This window comes from Pterocles gutturalis, unplaced genomic scaffold (assembly GCF_000699245.1).
Source record: "Pterocles gutturalis isolate BGI_N339 unplaced genomic scaffold, ASM69924v1 scaffold12128, whole genome shotgun sequence".
Taxonomy (NCBI): domain Eukaryota; kingdom Metazoa; phylum Chordata; class Aves; order Pterocliformes; family Pteroclidae; genus Pterocles; species Pterocles gutturalis.
This window is the reverse complement of record NW_010125734.1, coordinates 52,902-74,918: the sequence shown is the minus strand read 5'-3', so window position 1 is coordinate 74,918 and position 22,017 is coordinate 52,902. Positions and strand designations below refer to the sequence as shown.

At 44.2% G+C, this 22,017-nt stretch overlaps 1 protein-coding gene across 1 annotated transcript; it reads left to right on the top strand.

The window, feature by feature from the left end:
• Positions 1 to 13,038: 13,038 nt before the first annotated feature.
• Positions 13,039 to 13,218, top strand: LOC104465589 (cortexin-2-like). The gene has a single exon (XM_010078699.1). It carries the CDS (start codon positions 13,039 to 13,041, stop codon positions 13,216 to 13,218), a length of 180 nt encoding a protein of 59 aa, XP_010077001.1.
• Positions 13,219 to 22,017: the final 8,799 nt, after the last annotated feature.

Below are 22,017 nucleotides of genomic sequence, written 5' to 3'. Positions count from 1 at the left end.
AAAAAAAACAGAAGGGCTATATGATTTTATTTGCCTTCCTTTAGAAGTGTTAACTCTTAAACTCTGATAAAATTTAGGTCTGTGCATCCCCATGACAGGTGACTCGAACAATCCTGCTCTAAATTGGAAGCAGAACAAGGCTCTGTCCTGCCACAGAGAATCCTTGTGGCCCGTGTTAGCTCCTGCCGCACAAAACCTGAGCATCTCGCACACCTTGGCATCCCCAAGTACACACACAGAAGCCTTATTTTTGTGTCAATACAGAAAAAAAACACACACGAAAGAAAACAATGAGTTTTTTGAGTAAGGAGGAAACTCAGACACTGCAACCAGATAATTCTTCATGTTAATCTGCAATGACAGGGCAGAAGATCACAAGCTTTGTTATTTCTGTGAATCAACTAATGTCAGAAACACTGTGAAACTGAAGAAGACCAGTTGCCTTTGTTCACCTTCTAAGAGAGGACCTATGCTGAACCCCAGTAGAGTCATAAAGGCTCTTTCCTCCACTTCACTCTCCCCTTCCCAGTCAAAACCCTGTTTTAAGAAACCCAATTGTTTTTGGCAGAAGGGCAGGAATAGCTTCTGAACCCAGCACGGATGCAATAACACTAGGTGGAACTGTAGCTCAGCAACAGAAAAGTAATTGCTGGTTTGGAGCTGGATGTCCTGTCCTTCCAGATGCTCCCAGGCTCAGCTGTGGCACGTTGAACCTGTGGCAGATCTGGAGCCCTTCCCTACGGTAATGCACAGTGCTAGGACTATCTAGTAGACCTTCAAGGGAAAACAATCCAATAGGAAGGAAAGATCATTTAATAATAAAAAAAAAAACCACAAAACAACACAAAACCAACAAAAAACCCCCACAAACCCTGTTTCAGATCTGCATTTGCACATATCTAAAAATTCACCTTAAAAAAGGCTGGTTCTGTAATGAGGTTTGACTGCAGTCCAGTCAGTGCCTATCCTAACATAAATCTTAACATAGAAGTACACCAAATGAGGCAGAAAAATATAGTTAATCCTAACGGCACCATCATCTATTGCTTCCTGCATAGTTTTAAAGATCATGGGCTGGATGCTCTGTACTGAATTACGTGTCTGGAGAGAGGGTGTTTGAAGGTAATTCTGTCTTTTTCAGGGCACATGGATTTGGGGATGTGATTTCTGCCTGTTAGATGTGTACTTGTTTCTGGCCCAAAGTCAAGTGTTCTGCAAGACAACTAGTCTCCATTGCCCGCACTTAAAATTAACTAAATCTCCAAGAGCACAGATGTAAAATAAGTCTGTGACAGTAAATAAACACACACCAGTCAGGGGCAGGCGGGGAGACCCACTGGGACACATCACACCTTATTATTCATGGGACTGAGCTGTTTGAGCTTAGTTTCCTTTCATGCATGAAAAGCTTTTGAGGAATCTCATTATTGTGCTGAATACGTAAATGTGAAGAGACAGATTTAACCTAGAAGCAAAGATCAATGCCTGATTTTAAAAGTGTTAGAGCTATATTACTTAAAGATATAAATAGAGGTTGAAGCTGAAATTGGATCAGACCTTTAATTTTTTTTTTTTTTTTTTTTTTTAATGGGGAGTTTCCAGAAGTCAGCCCGAAATCATTAGCAATCAATGAATAAGAACATAAGAAACCTGTTGCTGGGTCAGACCAGGGGTCCATCCAGCCCAGTACTCTGTCTGTTAGTGTGAAGAGTTGATGCTCGTTGGGGATATCGTGTAAGCCTGGCTGCATTTGGCAGCCTGTCCTCCAACAGACACTTGTGTCAGGGGAGTTATAGGGAACACCTCTGCTTAGTGCTTTCAGCGTCTGTTTGTGGTCCCATTGTCCATAACTCATCCAACTCCTTTTGATCCTGCTGGTGCTGTCTCCACTGTCTCCTGTGACAGCAAGTTCCACAAAGTCACTGCCTGCTGAATAAAGTACTTTTATCTGTTTCAAGCTGATTTCCTACTAGTTCCATCGAATACCTCCAAGGTTCCCTATTTTGGAAACTGGTGAATTTTTTAGTTAGAAGGAAACCATTTTCCCATCCCCCTGATCTGTGATTTTGTATAGCTTAAACATGTTACTCCTCAGTCACCTTCTTCACAAACTCAAGTGTCCCATCTTCTTCAGAGACTTGTAAAGCAGCTGATCATCTCTTTGACCATTCCAGTTGTTTTAAAGAGAACTCCCTAACAGAAGGCATCTGTTCCTCAACCCACTGACTTGCTTTCAAATTACAGTGATCTTAGTCCACTGGAAACCAAAATAATAAAGGTGGCTAGAAGGCAAAAAAAAAAAAAAAAAAAATCAGCATTTGGGCTTGGGACGTTTGAGCATATTCAAAGATTGGTGTGAATCCTGCAAAGAGACAAGACCTTCCAAACTTTGCTGAGTCAGTTCAGGCAAGCCCTCATCGCTCCCTGTACATTAGGTTCACTTAAAAATGTTCCTTGTGGCTAATGGCACATGAATAAGGTATTGGCTGTGTAGGACTGGCGGGTGCTGTGCCAGAAACACGGTCTTTTATAAATTGAACATGTACAAAGGTTCTGGCAGCCTGATTCCCAATGACCCACCGACAAGCTACTGATGTAGCTGAAGATGTGGAAATGGAATGTAATTGCACACAATTTTTTTAATCAAGGACTACGCTTCCAATAATCTGCTGCAGTGACAAAGAAAACAGCATCAGGCTGTACTACATGGCAGAAATCAAAGTGCCTTTCAGTACAGTCTTAATTAAAGAGTGGCTCTGACTACAAGTTTTATAGAATAGTCAATGGAGCTTCCAGCTGATGAAAGGACCTTTCCTGATGTGATGAAATGGCTGCACGTGTAGTTAGAGCATAATCAGAAAAAAAACAAACGTGGAAACACAGGTAATACCATCAATAGAGACTGGGATGAGAGGGACGGTGGGAATTTAAAGGCACTAATCATCTCCCAAAATCCTAAGCACAAAGTTATGGCCAAAGCCATCACCAGCACAGACCCAGGGATGCTGCGTTACAGCCTAGCTTGCAGCAGCCACCCAGGGCTTGGCTGCCTGGGGACCGCAGACTTTGAGGTGGTCCAGGGAGCACACCCCAGAAATGGGAGTGACAGCCAGGGTAAGAAACATGGGGTGGCTTTTCACCACTTGGACAGCCTTCAACGTCAGACTGCTGGTGGTTACTAAATCAGGGTTCTGCCCACCTCATGCCACCAAAGCACATTCAGAAAGTCGCAATTGCTTTACCGTTCTCAGACATAATTTTTGAATGTTCTGTCTTTGATTAAACACAAATGTTATTTTACACTCATCCATCTGGCAGTTCTCATAGATATATTCTGCAGCTCAAAGATACTGGAAGTCTAAAAGTCTTTGTATGACCACATTACAGCACAGTGACCTGTCACAGAGGTCAAGCAAGTTTAACAGTATTTGCAGAGGCTGCTCTTTGCCAGACAGCCTTAATGCCAAAACACAGTCTTGGGCACATTTGATTTACTAGCACAGATATAGCCCACATGTCCTGCGAAGGACAAGAACCAGAGACCGTGAACAGCTGGGACAGACTCAGGATCCTGACTGATCCTCGCTCTTCAGAGCAATGGGGCATTTATCCTTTCACCCAGCCTCGCTCAGTGACATGCAGAATTTGGAGCTGCTGTATTTGTTATCTACCTGCAGAGCTGGAGACTAGAGTTCAATTATCCTGAAATTCTTATCAGGATCCTTCACTCCTGCCAGTGCTGTCATGGAAATGTAACGCATGTCCTGCCTCAAGGTTTTGGTTCATTTGTAATAAAAATAATCTGGCCACTCTCTGAAGGAAAATGCAATCCATCCCCACTGGGAGACAGTTGAAAAATAGAGTTTATCTGGATGCCAACTGGATCCTCTTCAGAAAGAAGCTTTTGTGCAGTATTCACATACAGAAGTGTACAGAATGGGGAATCTGAAAATGGGAAGATTTTCTGTGATGTTGAATCGTTTGGCTGGTCACACTGATTCCAGATGGTGCTCCAGGCACTCAGCATCTCTGAAAACCGGCCAATTTTCACTTTCCCAGTTCTTATAGTTGTAACAGAACTGTTCTCTTGAGAAAATAAAATAGTGAAAAACTAGTAATGATATTTCTACTTCTCCTGTTGGCAGATTATAACCAAAATTAGCTAACATGCTGCAACAATTCTGGCTTTCCAGCTGGAGAACGTAAAGAGCAACAAGCTTCTCTGGATGTCTCACGTAGCACAAAGCACTGCTCTCTGCAACAACCCCAGCCAAAATGCACTCCACATCACCTGGGGCCCCTAACTTTTCATTTCAGATCTTCAGTTTGTTGAGGGTTTTTTTGTCCAATTCCTCATACCAGTGAGGAGAGAGAAATCTGTTTGAGATTGTTTCTGCCAAAGTCTTCTATGGGTTTTTCATCCTTACCCAACATCATTTCTGGACTTTGGGGCTGTTCCTTCTCTAGGTCCATTTTTGCCCAGTGACCTGGCAACAGATGCTGAACAGTACACAGCATCCTGTCCTGCTTTGCAGTCAAATCCCTGTTCCTACGCAGGAGCACCTCTACGTCCCATGGTTTATTCGTTCTGTCTTTAAGACTCCTTTGCAAAATGTTTTCAGTTTAAGATATGATGTAGTTCATCTGGCATCACACCTCTGATGAGATCACCACAAAGAAAGAGAGAAATAGCACGGTAAATTACATGCATGAGCACAAGCTACAAACTTCCATCCTTACTGTCCCCCATGGACTAAACCAGTTCTGAAATGGAACAGACACGAGCAGCGTCTCTAACGGGAGCCCAGTGTAAAACTTGTGCCAGTTTGTTTTGAGACAAATCATACTCTGGACGTTGAGCTTTATTTCTGATGATGTTTATTTGATCAAATCCCTCTCCCCACAAATTTCTGAAGGATCTGAGAAAAATCAATACTAAAAAAACCTTATGAATTAGTTACCAGTATGGATTGATGAGTACTTGCATGCACAAAACCTACACCTTTTAGTACAGCAAAGCTACTTGTAATTTTTTTTTTTTTTTTTTTTTTTTTGCTGTTTTGCCTCTGACTTACTAAATTAATACATTCTTGACTAGGAGTTTCCTTCATTAATGAGAACTTAACTTTTCATTTTAAATAAGCAATTCAGAAATGAAGCAGGGCTACGTGATTTCTTCATGCCAGCATTTGTGGCACTTCTACAGGTGTGTAACACAGCTCTTTTGGTAAGCATTCATCCACAGGGCTTTTCCTCAAATGTCAGAATGTTGATACAGCTTCCATCTGATCCAGGCATATGTAGCTATTCAAGATGAAAGGGCAGAAGATGCACCTCTGAGAAGTATCTTGCAAGTTAGAGAATACTGGACATCACCACCACAAGTTAGAGATTCATGTAAAAAGGAGTTGCTGTTCTACCCCAAAGTGCAACTTTTGTTTTTGGAAAAAAAAAAAAATCTTCAGAACAGGAGTGGAAAAAGTTATGTTTTTCTTTTTTCCTCCCTGTCAGCTTTGCTGCAGTGAAAAATTTCCACACAGCTTTGCTTATAGTTCTCCTGGCTAACAGCCACAGTTTAATTTGTAAAACAACTGACAGGACCAACAGGCATGTTTGTCTCTTTCCACAGGATTTAAAGAGCAGAGTGTTTAAACAGCAGACAGTCCATTAAAATGAGTTCATATCATATCTGTTCAGACCTTACAAGCCCTGGCTAAAAAGCCAAATCCATTTGTTTCTCTAAGACTCCTTCACATTTGCCACTCACCGTGATGAAAGGGGATGTGCACACTGTGCATCGCAGCACTGAGTGATAAGAAAAGCAGCTCCAGGCTCCTGATCCAAATGTACACTGGATGAAGGATGGTCCTGCTGCAGACAGACGTTCCTTGTCAAGCCCATGTAAACTTTCCATGTCATAGGTATTACTTTGCATTTTCCTGGCATCATCTATTAAAGGATTTCAGCACCTGATGAAACGATGCTCCCAACAGCCCCCAGGTGGGAGTGAGAACTGCAAGAACAGGTTGAACCGTGTTAGAAAATCAGTGCAGCTCTCACACCCACCGCAGGAACGCAAGGAGAGAAGCAAAGAAATGGCCCCGCAGTGTGCACAGGAGACACAAGCCTGCTTCTCCCAGGGCTGAGCTGGGGTCTTGGCTCACACATGGCTCAGAGCCTGGCCAGCTGAGAGCAGCACTGGGGAGATGGAGCAAAAACCCCAGAATGGGGGTCTGGAGGAGGACTGGATGTCCTTTCTTCTCTTGCTCTCCTATGGATTGTAAAGCAGCCAATACAAAGACACTATTACAGCCTCAGTCCTGGCTTACCTGGTACATAGTGCTCAAGTCCTAGCACTTCCCACCACTGTGCCCAATAGCCAGCAATTCATAAGGTCCATCACCGATCCAACCCTACCCTGCTACCTCTGAACTACTCTTTCCAGTCTTTTTCTCTGAAAAAGGTTCCTAGATGTTCTCAGGCTCTCACTTCAGCAAAGTTTAATCACAGATTATCCACACCAGTTGAACTTCAGGAGACTGGAGGCGTTTTTCTCTCCAGAACCCGACTGTCCATCAGTTCACTCAATAGTTCTAAACAGCGACTTGCTCTCAAGCACAGCCATCTTTCATCTTTTGTTAAAAAGTAGTACCACATGCTCCTCGAGTGAGAAATTATTTGTTTTCAAAAGCTCTCAAATTACAAGCAGCCCACAGTTATTTTAAGTGTATGTTGCGTCTTTTTCTCAATGAAGATTAATGTTACTCTTGCTGCGGGGTCATGTAAGAAGGAAACGTTTGTGCAACAGCAATTTTTAACAATTTGCCCAGATCGATTTATGTGTTTGTTTTCAACTTTTTGGGAACCCACAAATGATGTCTTTAGCCTTCAGAGGGAACACTGACATCCAGTAATTTATGACTGGCTAAAAGCAAGCGTGTTGAGGGAAGATTATTTGTCTCTTGACCACAAATGAATGGGCTTAGATTGAATAAATGGGTTTACATAAACTAAGCTGAGCATAAAGATTTGAAGTCACTATGTAAAGCAAGCAAAAAAAAAAAAAAAAACCACAACACCACACCAACCCACAAAACAACAAACAGTGGGTTGAAAACAAAGATCAAACATGCCTGTGTGCTACAAGTACTTAGGAGAAATCATGCTCATAAGAAGCCAAAGTTACCAAAATAACATATTGATTTTCTGCTGAAAGAACTGTAAGTACAGAAGGACAATTAGTTTTTAAATTAAGGTAGTGGTCATATTATTGCTCTCTGGATATAGAGAGAAGCTCATCTGTCTATATCTATCTGCAGCATTTGACTCTGTGCCCAGAGGCAGTGAGTTTTTAATCGAAACTAGATTGTTAAGAATATTAGAGTCTGATTAAGTGTCCAGACTCCTTTTTTATAGATTTGAACTTCAAATTGAAGGTGAGTTCATTTGACACACACAGAATACATTTCTGAAGCAGCACTTCACCTTCCTTCCTGACCATTCACCTCTAATCCCTCACCCAAGCAACACCCTGTCCTGCTGAGTCCCTCCCCTGGGATTTGGTGTCATCTTTGTCTTGTTCTTCTCTCCAGCCTTCACATCCTACGTCTTAAAACTCCTTTCCATACCAACATAACCATCCCTGCAGGCATCCTGAAGAAACTTCTGAGAGTTAACAAAATTGAGTGGGGAAATGGGTTTGTCATCCAGCACATTTTAAGAGTTTGTCTGGTTGAAATTTTTTTGTGTGCATGTAACAAAGAATATAATCCCAAATCAGACTGAAAAAATCCAAATAATTAATAGTTTTAATTACTGATACTGGTCTATGGGTTCAACTAGTTTTGTTTAAGCAACTGAAATGTTTCACTTCAATTCTGGACATTTTTGTAAAAAAAAAAAAAAAGTTTAAAAAATCCAAAACCTAAAGATGCAGATGCCTGAGCAGTATCAATTCAGACCTAGCTGATTTTTCACTATGAATTAAAAATCGGGTTTTTTGCTTATTTAAGAAGAAATAAGGATATGACGACTTTGGGCTCAAACATTGCTCTTTGTATCCTAAATGTTCTTCTAGGGAATGTCTGACAAATAAATCCATCTTGCCTATGACTGTATCCGATTGCCTCAGGCTGTCACTGGAGCGATTCCCAACTGTTATACAAATCCGTAACGCCCACATCCTGCGTGATGAGCAAGTGTGAACTTTTTTTTTTTTTTTCCAGAGCACACCGGTGAGGAGAACTGCTTCCAGGTCTGGGTGAACGTGAACCTGAGTGGAGCCTGAACACCATTAAAGCCACACTGACTAACAAAACTTCCAAAATATGACTACGGTCAGGATTTTAACTCCACAATGCTGCTATGCTGGGATGTGACAGGCTTCCTACCCAGGTCTGGAAGGTAGGGATCTGCTTGCATATATGAATTGTGTAGTTTCCCCATCCCTCCCCTCCCTGCACGTCTATTGTTTTGTGATAGAAGTACAGAAGAAAAAAAAAAATTGTTTCGGAATATATCCTATGGGTCGAGATGAGCGGAAACATGATTAACCAGCATAGGAACTGGTATGGTTTAGACCAGCTCTCTGCAATATATGTATTATTGCCTTATATTTAAAGTGACAGTGCCAAGATTGTCAGGTTTGTTAAAAAAACATATCTTTTAAAGTGCCTGGCATAGGTAAGAATGATTGCAAAATTTATCCACACTGATGGGCACAAGCATTACTAGAGTCTGTAACAGAGCTGCTATACTGAATGATGATAAAATGACAACATCCTCTCTTCTATGGCAATCGCCCATGAAAAGAGCACTGGGAGACACCAAACAAACAGCAGAGCAAAGACCTAACGCTCAGGACAGATTCTTTGTTGAGATATGCAAGCTCTTTATCCCCAGGCCGTGGTCCCTGACCATTGTTGGACACGACTGCCAGGCTGCAGGGTCTCCTGGCTGCAAGAATGGTCAGACAGGAACAAACATCAAAAGCATCAAAACCAGATGATGCTGACTCCTCTGGAGAGGTACAGCTGCTGCCTGGTCCTGGCCCTCTGCAGTCCACCAGGAGCCAAGTGCACAGCATCACTTTTGGTACCGAATTACACTGCCCACCATGAGCCAGCACAGCTCCATCCCTGGGCCCATGCGGCTGCCTGTGGCACCCACCTGTTCTCAGAGGAGCAAGGGGGGAGAGATTGTATTGAAACACCTGGGAAGGTACAGAAGAGCATACTTTCCTGCCTAATAGTTTGAACCACGGTTTGCATTCTTCATCTGTTAGCTTTCTTTGAACCAAATTACATTTTCAAAAAAATATGAAGAAATTTTTAAAACTACAGTTCTACAGCTCAGTGCTGACAATCTGGAAAAAAAGTAATTTTCTACAGTTCAGCTATTCCAAGAGAACTTGGTCATTCAAGTATGAACTTTTATAATTGTTTCTGCTAATCTTTTTTTTTTTCTACCACACATACATATGCTGTCAACATCAGCTGTGTTGGTAAATAAGGGCAAAGCATTCAGCCAACCAGTCTGCAGCTGGAGCAAGAGTTGGTTCCAATAGCACGGATGGATTTCACAAGCCAGACTGGGTTCTGCAAAACCATCCTGCTAATGTACACAGCACATCCTCCTGTGGCTGCGATAGATGGTAGGATGTACAGGTAGGGTCTCCTCCAGCATGGACCCAACTCTGCTGCCACTTGTTAGACACTTCCATCTTCCCCTACCCCAAGCCTGGCTGTACCCCTGGGCACCAAGGAAATGAAAGAGGAGGTTGAGGCACTGCTCAAGGAATGGGGAAAATAAGCCGAACAAGTTGTTCAGCTCCTATAGAGATGAAAGACCCCAAGAACCTGGCAGACAGCTCGTGTATGTAGGCGCATCATTGCCATGCAGCAGCCCCAGCTGTCTGTGCTGGGAGGCACAAGGCACATTGGATATTCACATGGGAACAAGCTTGTTCTCTCCCTGGGCACTGGTGTATCCGCAGGCAGATCCCTGTCTGCGGCAGTGCTAAAGGGTTTTTAGGAAATAATAATCAAACTGCATGTCCATGGTAAAACCAGGGAGCTGGACGGTCTCAGGAGCAATCAGCCCTGGTGAACACGTGCAAGTAACTCTTCACTTCTGAGAACAATCTCTTTGTGGTCCCCAGATGCCTGATCTAGAACAGTGGTATACTCCAGCAATAATAAATTAATCTGGGGACAGGGGATAACTGCCTCAGACACAGCCCTGCTCCAGCACCTAGATGTGTTCAGCACTAACACTGCCAAGCCTGCTGGAATGCAATTGCAACAGCTAACGGTGTGGAACAGCACCAAATGCCTTCTGACACCTAATCCATCCTGCGACTGGGATGAGCACAAGCACCATGTTCACGTGGCCCCAACAGGCTGGATCTGCAGGGGAGGTTTCCACCCCTGACAATGCTGGTGCACAGACAGATGCAGGTGAGCAGTCAAGCTGTGAGCAAGGAGAGCAGGGTGGAAAGCCAGGTCCTTCTGGCCAGCCCCAAGAAATACACTCTCCATCCCTAGTGGCTTAATGCAGAATAGTAGTCACAGCACAGAAACTTTTCAGGTTTACAAGAAGAGCAGAAGGAAGATGTAATTTGTACAAACTCAAGAATACAGCTTTTGGGAAAAAAATATTTCTATCCCCACTGAAAATGCTGACTTTTTTGCACAACCTATCAACTTAAACCTGAAACCATTAGATTGAAGTTGTCACTGTAATTTCCTGTGCAAACTACAGCTCAGATGCCATATGCACCACTCTGCTCTCTGGTTAAAGCCTTCCACCTGCCGTGCCCTTTCCATAACACGCTTTTCCTTCCAGACGGAGAGGGGCTGTGTGATAGCTCAGGGGTTTCACAGGAAACATCACCCAGCCACGGTCCCGTGGGCAGAGGCAAGCAGAAGGATGCAGGACTTGAACCATGACTCTCATGGGATTGTGTAATGCCATTTTGAAAAGAAAAATCTCCAAGGGGTGAATCTCTACTTGAAACCTTCTGAGTAAATGATTCATCTTTTAGGAGAAAGTACATTTGATTGAAAATGCAGTTTTTCAGAGATCAGTACTGATGGAAATTACCGGGTAGATCTGATATTCTGCAGGAGGTAACTTAGTGTGAAATAACATCACAGAATACAATAGTCTTAATGTCAGGAGGGAAAAAAATCAAATCCATCCTTGTTGGACCTTCACAAGGGTACTTGAAGAAGGGCTGGGATACATTAATAGTTTTGATAATTTATTTTTTCTTCTGCTCCACAAAAAAAAAAAAAAAAAAAAAAAAGCATCCACACTAAATATTCAGCCTGGCTGACAAAGTCTTGACTCTTTTCCACCAAATGAAGTTATAACTGTAATGTAAGACCTCTTGGCTGGTGAAACGGAGTGGTAATTGAGTCTTCTGGGAATAATAGACCTCTGACCAGGCCAGGAGAGCACTACAAGTCTGACCCCCCACCTCAGTGATTTCTACATGAGCCCAGACTTGCTGATCCATCATAAGGATGTGACTGGTAAATACATGTGATGCCTGCTCGGTTTCATTCATTTTGTGTCATCAGCTTCTCTCTCATCTCCCTGCTGTAGGACTGGCTGTCACAGTAATTTCTGTGCTTTCAGGAAATTAAAAAAAATGTGCCGTCCTTGTCCTTAAAATAGACTAGAGGGCCCAGCTGATTTATACTTGCCTTGTAGGATCTAGGAGGTGGTGAGATTGGAAAACAACTTGGAAAGGAGTAAATTATGAGACAGAAAGAACTGTGAACTTTTAAAATAAAAGGTCCTCAGTTCATCCTGAGAAAAATTCTCAGAGCACAAGAGTTCTGGAGTCACTGGGACACCCGCTCACAGCTGGCAGAGCATGATGCTACAAGAACACTCTGCTCCAGCCAGATGTGAACCGCTGCTGAAACAGCCCTGCCAGCAGCACCAGATCCCTGGGGGTGTAACCGGGCAAACTTGGCTGTGTAGATAAAACCTGGACCTTTATTGCATTTGCACTGTTGCAATTATTGCATTTGATGTGCATGGCTATTTGATGTTGTTGTTTGTTTTGAATCTGCTCTTTTACAGTAGTAACCCTCAACACTTCTACCTCTGACCTTGACCAAGGGTGGATGTCAGGAAAAGTTTCCCCCGTCCCTGGGCAGACTCATAGAATGAGTCAGGTCTGTTCCTTTCCTTTGCATCATCATACAAAGCAATTTGCGTTAGCAGTTAATGAACTATCCAGAGACAAACTTGCAGAAGCAGAAGGGAGTCAGTCTCTGCTGAAGCCATTTTGGTTATGGATTCAGATGGTGAGGTCAGAGCAGACCTTCAGCTATGCAGACATCTCCATCAAACAAAATAATCCTTGTACTAATCACACAATCGTCTGTACCTCTCGGAGTGATGAAACATCCACTTCAAAATGATAGTGCTCTTAGAAATCTTCTATTGCCTGTACAAACTAGGAGTACCAGAGATTAAGTGTTATGGAAAATAAGTACACTTAATTTTCACTTTCTTTTGTGCCAATGAGAGACAGGGGATGTTGAGACAGAGGAAAATTGGGATGGAGACAGTCTCCTCTGCCGTTTGTCTTCTGTTACACGCTAGCAGAGGAGAGGAAATATTTTTTTGATTGGGAAATGCTGAGACAAGGACAGTATCAGGAGCTCTTTTAAGAGGTGATATTTCGAGTGGATACTGTTCATTTGCCACTATTCCTCTTTTCTTTGTTAATATCTCTTTTTATTGTCTAATATTTTAGCAAGAAACATTTATGGGCTAAATTAAAAAGATTGAGATGAGGGTACTCCTGTTCACAGCTCTCACAATTACCTGAGCTGACATTTCCCTGTAAGAATACTTCACAGGGCAATTTTCTGTTTCCAGTTTCCCTGGAATTTTTTCCCTCAAGTTTCCCCACACTCAGGGACCGCAGCCACTTGTGCCTGATACGCGTTTGTTTTGCAGGTGGTTGATGATGTTAGGAGTAAGTATAAATCCAGATGAAGAGCGCCATAAGCAATGGAGGGACCAACCCCAGAGCCCGTGTACGTTGATGTGGACAAGGGACTGACATTAGCGTGTTTTGTCTTCCTCTGCCTCTTCTTGATTGTGATGATTATTCGCTGCGCAAAAGTCATCATGGACCCTTACAGCGCCATCCCTACATCTACATGGGAGGAGCAGCATCTAGATGACTGAAAGGACTTCACTAGGCAGAGCCATAAAATGCTGCAATCCAGGCGGCCTTTTCCCACCGGGAAGGGCAGCACACAAACAGCCATTTCAGAGATGCAGGGCAACAGCAATATCTCTAAGAGCACAGATTGTAAATGATTCTCACCCAACAGATCACGATCTCAGCAAGCCATTCTGGGAGCACAGTTTAACACTATGCAGCAACCCTTATTTTACTGGAAACAGTTATCATTGTAACTCAAGTAGCACAAGACTCTCCTAATACAACTCTTGGTCTAGCACAGTTTGTCCTCCCACAAATCCAGGGTAACCATCAGAATTTTGAAAAGCAACAAAAATTTATCTTTCCTGGAAATAGGTTGCTTCAAATATCTTCCTCAGTCATATTTGCGTTTTGAAAAAGGCTCAGATTTTATAGTATTGTATCCCAGAGCATCACCAAGCAGAAGCGCTAAAGCACCCCTGGTTAAGTAGGGTCTTAGGAACAGATTTGTTCTCAGCTCTTGGTTCTGCACATGCACTCCCTACCACACTGCAGTCATCTTTCCAGGAATCAGGATACAGAAGCACTCAGACTACACTTCCCAAGGGGGTCATGGACTGCTGCTGACCCTGTATAGCACCACCTCGCTCTATCCTACTCATGCAAACACTTGGCATTTTATCACCTGCTGCGGGTCCGTGGGTTAGCCAGATGTATCAGACCATGTACAATGAGCTTGGTAGGCACCAGAAGTCCACGAAGCAGAGCTTGCACACTGCTGGTTTCAGCTACATAGAAGCTGCTGTGATTTTCAAAGCGTGGTTCCACATAAAATGCCATCCATCTTTTGTTTCAGGTGCACTTCAGTGGGGTGACACACAAGTAGGATGACAAAGACCATAAGCAAGGAGGCATTGCTCCTGGCTTTGTCACTCAGACTCCTCGGCATAACAGTTCCAGTAACATACAATAATATGCATTCTACCTCAGAGAAATTCAGCACCTTTGAAAGAATTTTTCCACAAATTTGTAAGGTGGATACCTGTACATTTCCTTCTCTCAATTCATTAAGGCAGCCATTATGCAAGAAGGCACAAGTGAACAGGGAAGCTTTAGAAATTTATTATTTACATTTGAAGAGTGAGAATTGAGGAATTGATGTCCTCTGTCTGCTAAATTCTAAGCTTTGCTCACAGCTGCCTTTTTTAGAGACTACGTTTGGCTTAAGGGATTATAAGGAGTTGCTGAAGCAATATGGAATAGGTTCTGCAACCACAAGAAGAATCATGAGTAGACAAGACTTGAAAGCACAAATCTGCAAGAAGAGTGTTTCACTATTTCACCTCTTCCTTACCATCGTGACCTCTAGGTTCTTGCCATAAGGCAAGGCACAATGGATGAGAAAGGTTGTGGCAAGGAATTGGGACATAGACTTTGTAGGTTACTATTCTCAGCTGTGACAGATTAATTTGATGATCACACAAGTCACTTCATGTGCCTCAGTCTACTCATCAGTGAAATGGATCCAGCAATATTAACTTGTCTCACATTGTTTTGTCTGTCTCATAACACCAGAAAGCACTTGGGGAGTTTTAGGGACACAGAAATAAAGTATTGATTTACAACTCTTCCTTTTGAAATCAATGAGGAAGGTCTGAATCTCAGTAGAAACATACTCCCCAGGCAGAGGACTTGTCCAGACCTCCATTTACTCTCTCATTAAGATTACAGTATTTTGAGTCATGCAAAATGGCACCTGGCTTTGTTACCTATTCCGCTGATTTCTGAGGACAGTCTGGATGCAAGGTGCTCAGCACTGTGATTAGAGTTCCCAAAATAGCAGGCTATGAGGCATGTGGAGATTTTTGCATGAATCTTTTGCACTGCACCATTTTTGCTAATCTCTGTTGTAGGAGATGCCATTCAGGAGGCAGGAGATTTGAGGTTTGCCTTTAATCCTGCTATTCTCTATGAAGAGACCTCCACTGCTTCAATTACCCACTGCAGATTGCTCATCAGGCTGTTATTTAGCTTCAGTTTCTGGTAGCCAGTTAATCACCAGTAACTGAGAAATTTTTCAAGTGTGAATGTCACTGTTCACCACACATCAGTGTCTTTTTCATGAGTGTGTCTATCCATGCCATAGGACTGGATGCTGTAGCTCAAAGGATATTGCTTCTATTCCCTGGACTAAAGTTTAGAACCCATTTTTTTTATCACTAAGTCTCATATCCCACCTTTATACTAGTGGGGCTACTTACCAAATAAACAAAATAAACCCCACCCCCAATAAATCTATTTCCAGGCTAGAGATGCTTCAGTTTGCAGATCACCTGTCTGTGTTCACAGCTGATGCAGAGCAAGACCAGCGCTTGTCATCACTCCTCCGCTCAGTGTATATCTGCATGCAGAACTCTCTGGCTTTGTCACGCGTCACTGATAAGCCTGTTCAGATGAGGATTTACGCACGTGCTCAGGTTTAAGCCTCTGAGCAGGCTGCCTGGCTATGCAGAGATCAGGGTCAGTCGTGCACTGTGTCCTTGGCAGGAGCAAAGCCTGCCTGAGCACAAAGGGTTACGAATGCTGGGGAAGCAAATCAACAAGTCTGCTTTGCAAGAATGTTTGCCACTTTTTTTTTTTCCTTGTTTGTCCAGCTGTACAAACTATTGTATGTTTTTTCCTGAAGATCCTAGAAGAGACATCCCTCTGGGTAGCTCTATTTTCTAATAAAAAGGAACTTATCTTCCTGACATAGCCTGTCAAGTCCATCCTTCTGTTGACAAAAAAGGTCTCCATAAGCATCTACATATTCATGTCCAACCTTTTAACATGACTGTGTAAAAGTCAATGCAATTGTTTTTATATAATTTATATAATGTATTCTAATTTCTGCCTTCCCTCACTGGTTACAGTCACACAGCCTCACCGCTCTTTAACCAAAAGCAATACTAAACATCATGCTGAAAGCAGAAATTTTATCTTCCTTGCATTGAGAATTGGGACTCACCCACTTGAGGTGGGTCGTTGCAGCTCCCACCCATTGCCAGTCCCACTCATGGCCAGGAGAAAAGTCTATTTTAGCAGGGCTAAAATGCATCGCTGGGCTTGGTAGTAACTTCAGCTGCATGCAACAAGTGCCTCTGCTAGTTTTATTTCTTTTTTAATCATTATGCAATTGTACTCAGAGGAAACAATTCAAACTGGTTGCAAATGTATTTATCTAATGCAATAAACAGCTTCAACATGGAAAGCTTTCTTGTTGTCTCTGTTGTGGTTCACTGCTAATTGCCAAGACCTCTTAAAAAACACCCACAACACAACAATGATTTTCAAGAAAGATACACATTCCTGACAACCCTTCTTGGAGGGTTGGGGTGAGAGCAGAAGGCTGCTCCCTGCATAGCAAGCCCACAGCAGGCTCTCGGGAGCTCAGGACAGAGCTGACAGAGCTCCAGGTGGGAGGTCAGCCCCTCCAAAGGGACTGTTTCAGGTTATTTGCCTGGTCAGGAAGAGCACTGAGCTGAGCAGAGCTTCAGTTCAGTGGGGGACTACAGCATGCTGTATTTCTGCCGTTCGTTATCACTAACAAATGCCATGTCGAAAGAAATAGGGCCACTGAGAGTGGAGTCCCTCCTGCTGGCAACTGAAAATGAGGAGTGTGGAGCATCTGTAGGGTCTCTTTGAAGAAGCCACAGTGTATGGGATATACCGAGTAAAAAGCACCCAGGGAACTCCTCCCCTAAAGGGCTGTGTCACCTGAAAGCTGGGCACTTCATGTGTCTGCTTGTCCCTGCAGCGAGTCCTCTGGCACAAGGACCTTTGTGCCTGAAACCCAGTTTGCCACAAAGACAAAACCCCACTGATAAATCACTAACCATGTCCTAGTCAGAAGCAGAGGCTGGAGTCTACACTGCGTTCAGAGCAGCTGCTACAGCCAATATAGAGTAGATCTGAACTGAAGCCAGCAGTGGCTGAATTTGGGCAGACACTCTGGAGAACTGTGAGCATCAAGGTGTTTCTGAAGGAAACAGGGACTGATGCCAGCCAGGGAACTGCACAAGCAGTGCTGCTGCAGCCTGTGCCATCCCAAGCTGTCTCCAGCTTAGTAACTTGAGTAACTTAACCCACCTTACTAGAGCTCAGAAGCCAAGAAAACTTAGGACTTCGAGGGGGAAAACACTGTGCTCAGTCTCTGCAGCACACCAAGGGAGGGTGAGGTGAGGATGGCAGACTTCACGTATCTAACGGGTTCACTCTAGCAGCCAATGCCCCAGAAAACAGGGCGGGTGTATGAGAGATGAAGGCAGAGACTTTCCAAGACATCCCAAAATTAAGCTTCCATGGAGCCAGACTGATGCCAGTCCCTGTGCTACGTGCAGCTTGCACACAGTCCCCTGTTAGCTCCCAGTGATGAACAACCCTGCAAACCTCAAGCTTCTCCACCTGCAGAGCCCTGACGACAGCAGTGACACCACGACCTGCCTGCAGTTTCCTGCTGGGGCAAGGAGCCAGCCACCCCCTCATTTTTGCATCTTTGAGGTCAACATGGAGCGACACCCATGCCCTAGCTCTCCTGCTCCAGTCCTGGTCCACAGTGGTGCTGCATCCACACCAGCCATCGGGAGAGCTGTGCTGCTGCAATGGCTTCAGTTGAGCTGCCCATGGGGTGAAAATTTTGCTAAACACAGGCTGGAGAACTTAAGTTCATCTTCTCCCCCTCCTTATTCCGTCTCTGACCTTGTCAGCCCAGATTTGCCAGGCTTCACACCCCTTGTCCTACCTGTCTTGTGGTTCTACAGCCTAAATGACTTGCTTTAAGTAAAGGATATTAAATTCCCGGTTTTAACCATGTCTTAACGCTGCAGTGGGAATTCTTTATTTCAGTCAACATTCTTTTGCAATTGCACTTTTTATTTTTTTTAAAAACTACTTTAATTAAAAATGGTTTGGCCACTACTCCTTCTTGCTAACCAGGAGGAAAACACTGCTCACACATACATTTTTAATGCAACACACAGTTTAAGATTCCTGGTTCCATTTATTCTCAGTGTTCAATTCAATCCACAACGGTGTTAAGAAATGTTGAATGATACATTTCTTAGTTACAAAGCTCCATGTTTTGTACTGAGTCTTGTCCAGGCAGCTCCCAGAGGAAAACCAGAAATCAATCAAAAACGTATTAAAATTGCATTAAGTGTGCTGAAGCTGTAAGGAAAGTGAAGTTTTTCGAAACATATTTTATATTTAAGGCAAATTGGATTTCTCAAGCAGCAGCCGGATTGCCTGTGCAGAACAAATGAAATGCCTCAGAGGGGCAAGCAGGCAGCAGAGCTGGGCACCCACCAGCCCCCAGGCAAAGGCCAGAACCCCCCCAGGGCAGGATCCTAGGACATGGCAGCTCCAGGACATCTGTCACTCTGGAGGGTGGCAGGTCCTGAGCCCTAAGGCACATCTGCCCTGGATCCAGCACACCGCGAGGAGGGGGACAAGAAACCCTCCCTGCACTTACACCTCCCAGCCAGTCCCTTCCTATTCATTGCCAAAGGTGTCAATGCTACTGCTGACCCCACCATGTGCTCAGCTGCCACCAGGGACTTCTGCTCCTGCAGCATTCCCCTTGCATTAACCGTGTCTCCCCCGGCTCTGGTACAGCTGCCAGTTAGATAATATGGAGCAGACGGAGTAAAAAAAAATTAGAAAGCCCAGGTCTGTAATTAAAACTTCATGAAAAACCAAATGTGTGCAACAGAGAGCATTGACATGAAGACGTTCTTGGGAATGAGGGGACACGAGAAGGATGAACAGCAGATTTGTACGGTGCAGTCTGGTGCCAGTACTTCATCATGTCCCTCACGTACTTCCAAAGCCTTCAATCAACTTTAAAATTCCAGAAATGACCTCTTTCCTTCTCACTAAGCAGCGAGTGCATGGGCATCCTGAACAGAAGCAGCAATCAAGCCTGAGAAATGGCCTCTTGCCTTACTGCTTAAAGCCAAAACCAATGTGAATATCCCCTACCAGCTCTGTCCCTCTTAACAAAGTCACCACCTTGACCTGGAATGGCTACTAAAAGAGCATTCTACTTTGAGTTATTACTGCCTAGCTAATGAAGGAATTATGAATATTGCTGACCTGAACATTTTCATCAAAACTGGTTATTTTTTTTCCCCATGATATTGCATCCATTTCTAATTAGAATCTCTGCAAAAAAACTATTTTTGGTGAAGAATGCCAGCATTTCACACAGAAAATCCATTGCTTCCTTTAAATTCTGAAATATGCTTTAGGGTTTTATGCCACGCTTTTCTTTTGACACTTAATTATACCAACAGCACTATTATAAATTATACCCAGCTTTTTCATTACACACTAAGCAGATCTATAAGAAAACACATCTGTAACAGTATCAAACAGACGCTGCCCTTAGTTTTCTTACCAGCAAAATACCAAAACCAGATAAAATATTATCAGGCACTATGATTCATTGCATGTATGACCACCCCATGATGAGCAGTACAACACAGAAGCAGCACCCACATCCTTTCATATATCCTTTCATATCTCAGCATTACTCACGCCCAGGATCACCATGCTCCGGCATGGACCGTTGCTGGGAATTGCTGATCTTCACCGAGCATGGAACACCCAGCCAGCAAAAAGGATGCTCTAGGCAAGCACAAGAGCCGTGGTTTCCATTTAGCCGTGCATTTCCCTTTCCTCTGGCCAGGAAAGCAGGGTCTCTCTTTCCACACAGTGTTGCATGACCCTGAACGAGTCCTCCCAGGTGGCTGGCACAGCAGAAATGTTTTCTTCTTCCTCCAGGCCTCTAAAGATCCAAAGAGGAATTTCTTCTCTAACACCCAGGTCACAAACCTGGTGCTACAACAGGGCAGAGGAAAAGAAGCTCTCATATTGATTTTCTTTTTTTTTTTATCTTCGCTGGAAGCCAGAATATAAGCAAACTAAAGGAAAACAGATTTAAATCTAATTAAAATTAATAACCTTTAGAAGCAGAAGGAGCCATGCTCCAGCCTAATTGCAGCAAAAGCTCCCAGAAGTGAAGGGGAGGCTCTATGTAGAGGAGGCCAAACCAATTGAAACAGCACTTCAAATAGAAACTTTTCTAAGCATGAGTTCTGCACGCCACCCTGCTCCAGGAGCCTCATCTTTTCCCTTCTGTTCAGCTTCACCCCTCCCCTCTAGACACCTTCCTCTATCAACAAGCAAGGGGCTCCACGACCTTCAGTTTAAAGGCCAAGGGTGCAAAGTGGCCACAGCTGGAACTGGAGCAAGCAGGAGGTGCCCAGAGCACCTGGGTGTTTCCCAAAACTTGTGTTGGAGGCCTAGACCTGGGCAAGAGCAATGCTATTTTAGGCCAGCACTGCACATTGCAGTAGAGATGTACTCTTCATTTGCCCCTCAGGGCAGGGCACCCTGGCAGGGGTGAGGATCAGGAGTGCTGGTGGCTCTGGGCTCGCTGTGCTGGGTGAGGGCAGCCTGGCTGTGGACCCACCCGAACGAAGCCCACTGCCTTCTCCTGGGGGTGAAAAGAAAGTGGCCTTGGGTATAAAAAAAGTTTCTCTCCTTTTTTAGTATCTCCTGTCTTTTTGGCCCCCATCCATGCAGCAGACATCTCTGAGCTCTGTCCTGAGTGAGGTTTTGGACTTTCTCCAGCGCACCTCTGAAACCTGCTCTCAGAGCTGTGTCTGAGCGAGCTCCTTGCCAGAAAATCTCCACCTTCTGGGAACCTGGGGCTTCTCCAGATGTCCCCAGGCTAAAGAAGCTCAGCTCTGTCACCTTGGGGTCACAGGGGGGACATTACCACCTCCCACCCATCCCTGGCATGGTGCAGGGATTCTTGGCCAGGCACTGGGGTTTGTGGTTCTGGCATGGACAGTGTGGCTGCAGGAGATGCAAAGCCACCCTCCTCCTTCAGGGCTGGGGCTGTGGACCCACTTGGGGGGATTTGTGGCTGGGTGCCTCCGTCTTACCGGGGTTTGATTTGCAGTAGGGCTCTCAACACCACTGACCTTCCTGCCTGTCCAAGCAAGGAGCCCAATTTCCACTTGTCAGCAGCAACTGCAGTGTCAGGTTGGCTCTTTGGGAGAGGAACTCATTGCTTGTGTACAGGACTTGCATTTGCCTTGCACGAAGCTAGGGAAGAGCATTATGGATTTAACAGTTTCTAGTAAGTACTCCTGCACCCAGAAGCCTGATGCTGTGGTCCTTCCTGGCTGCAAAATGTCTTACATCAAGGTCAAAAACTCATGACTGATAGCATACTGTCCTGACATCTCTACCAGCTCTTGTCAATAGAGATTTTTTCCCAAGCTTTTCAGAAAAGCACCCTTCCTTTCAGCACACCAAAACCCTTCCATGGGGATGGAGCACCATGGGAAAGCCACAGTGTGCTGCTGCTGCAGCTTTAGCATCAAGGAGCTCTGCGTAAGAGGCAAAGAAAGGATTGCTCGTGAGAAGCCCTTGGGTGGATGTCCTCTCTGTGGGTGCACCCCTCTCCTCAGACATTGCATTTCCAATGCATCAGATAAGGCAAGGTGTGATGTGGATGTTGCTTCTGCAGAGAAATTTCTCCACTGGATGAATGTTTTCTGTGTCCTCCCGCTGCTGCCAGGAGAAAAGCCAGGCTGTGCTCAGAGGAACCGCCTGAGTTATTGCTAAATCCAAGAGAGAAGGTGTCAACTTGTGGTTGTCCTTTCAGGTCAAACAGAGCACAAAGCATGCCATAAATTCACAACCGAGTCAGAGGACATTAAATAAATATCTGCCTATTAGTTCAACTCCGAGATTCCCCAAGAGCC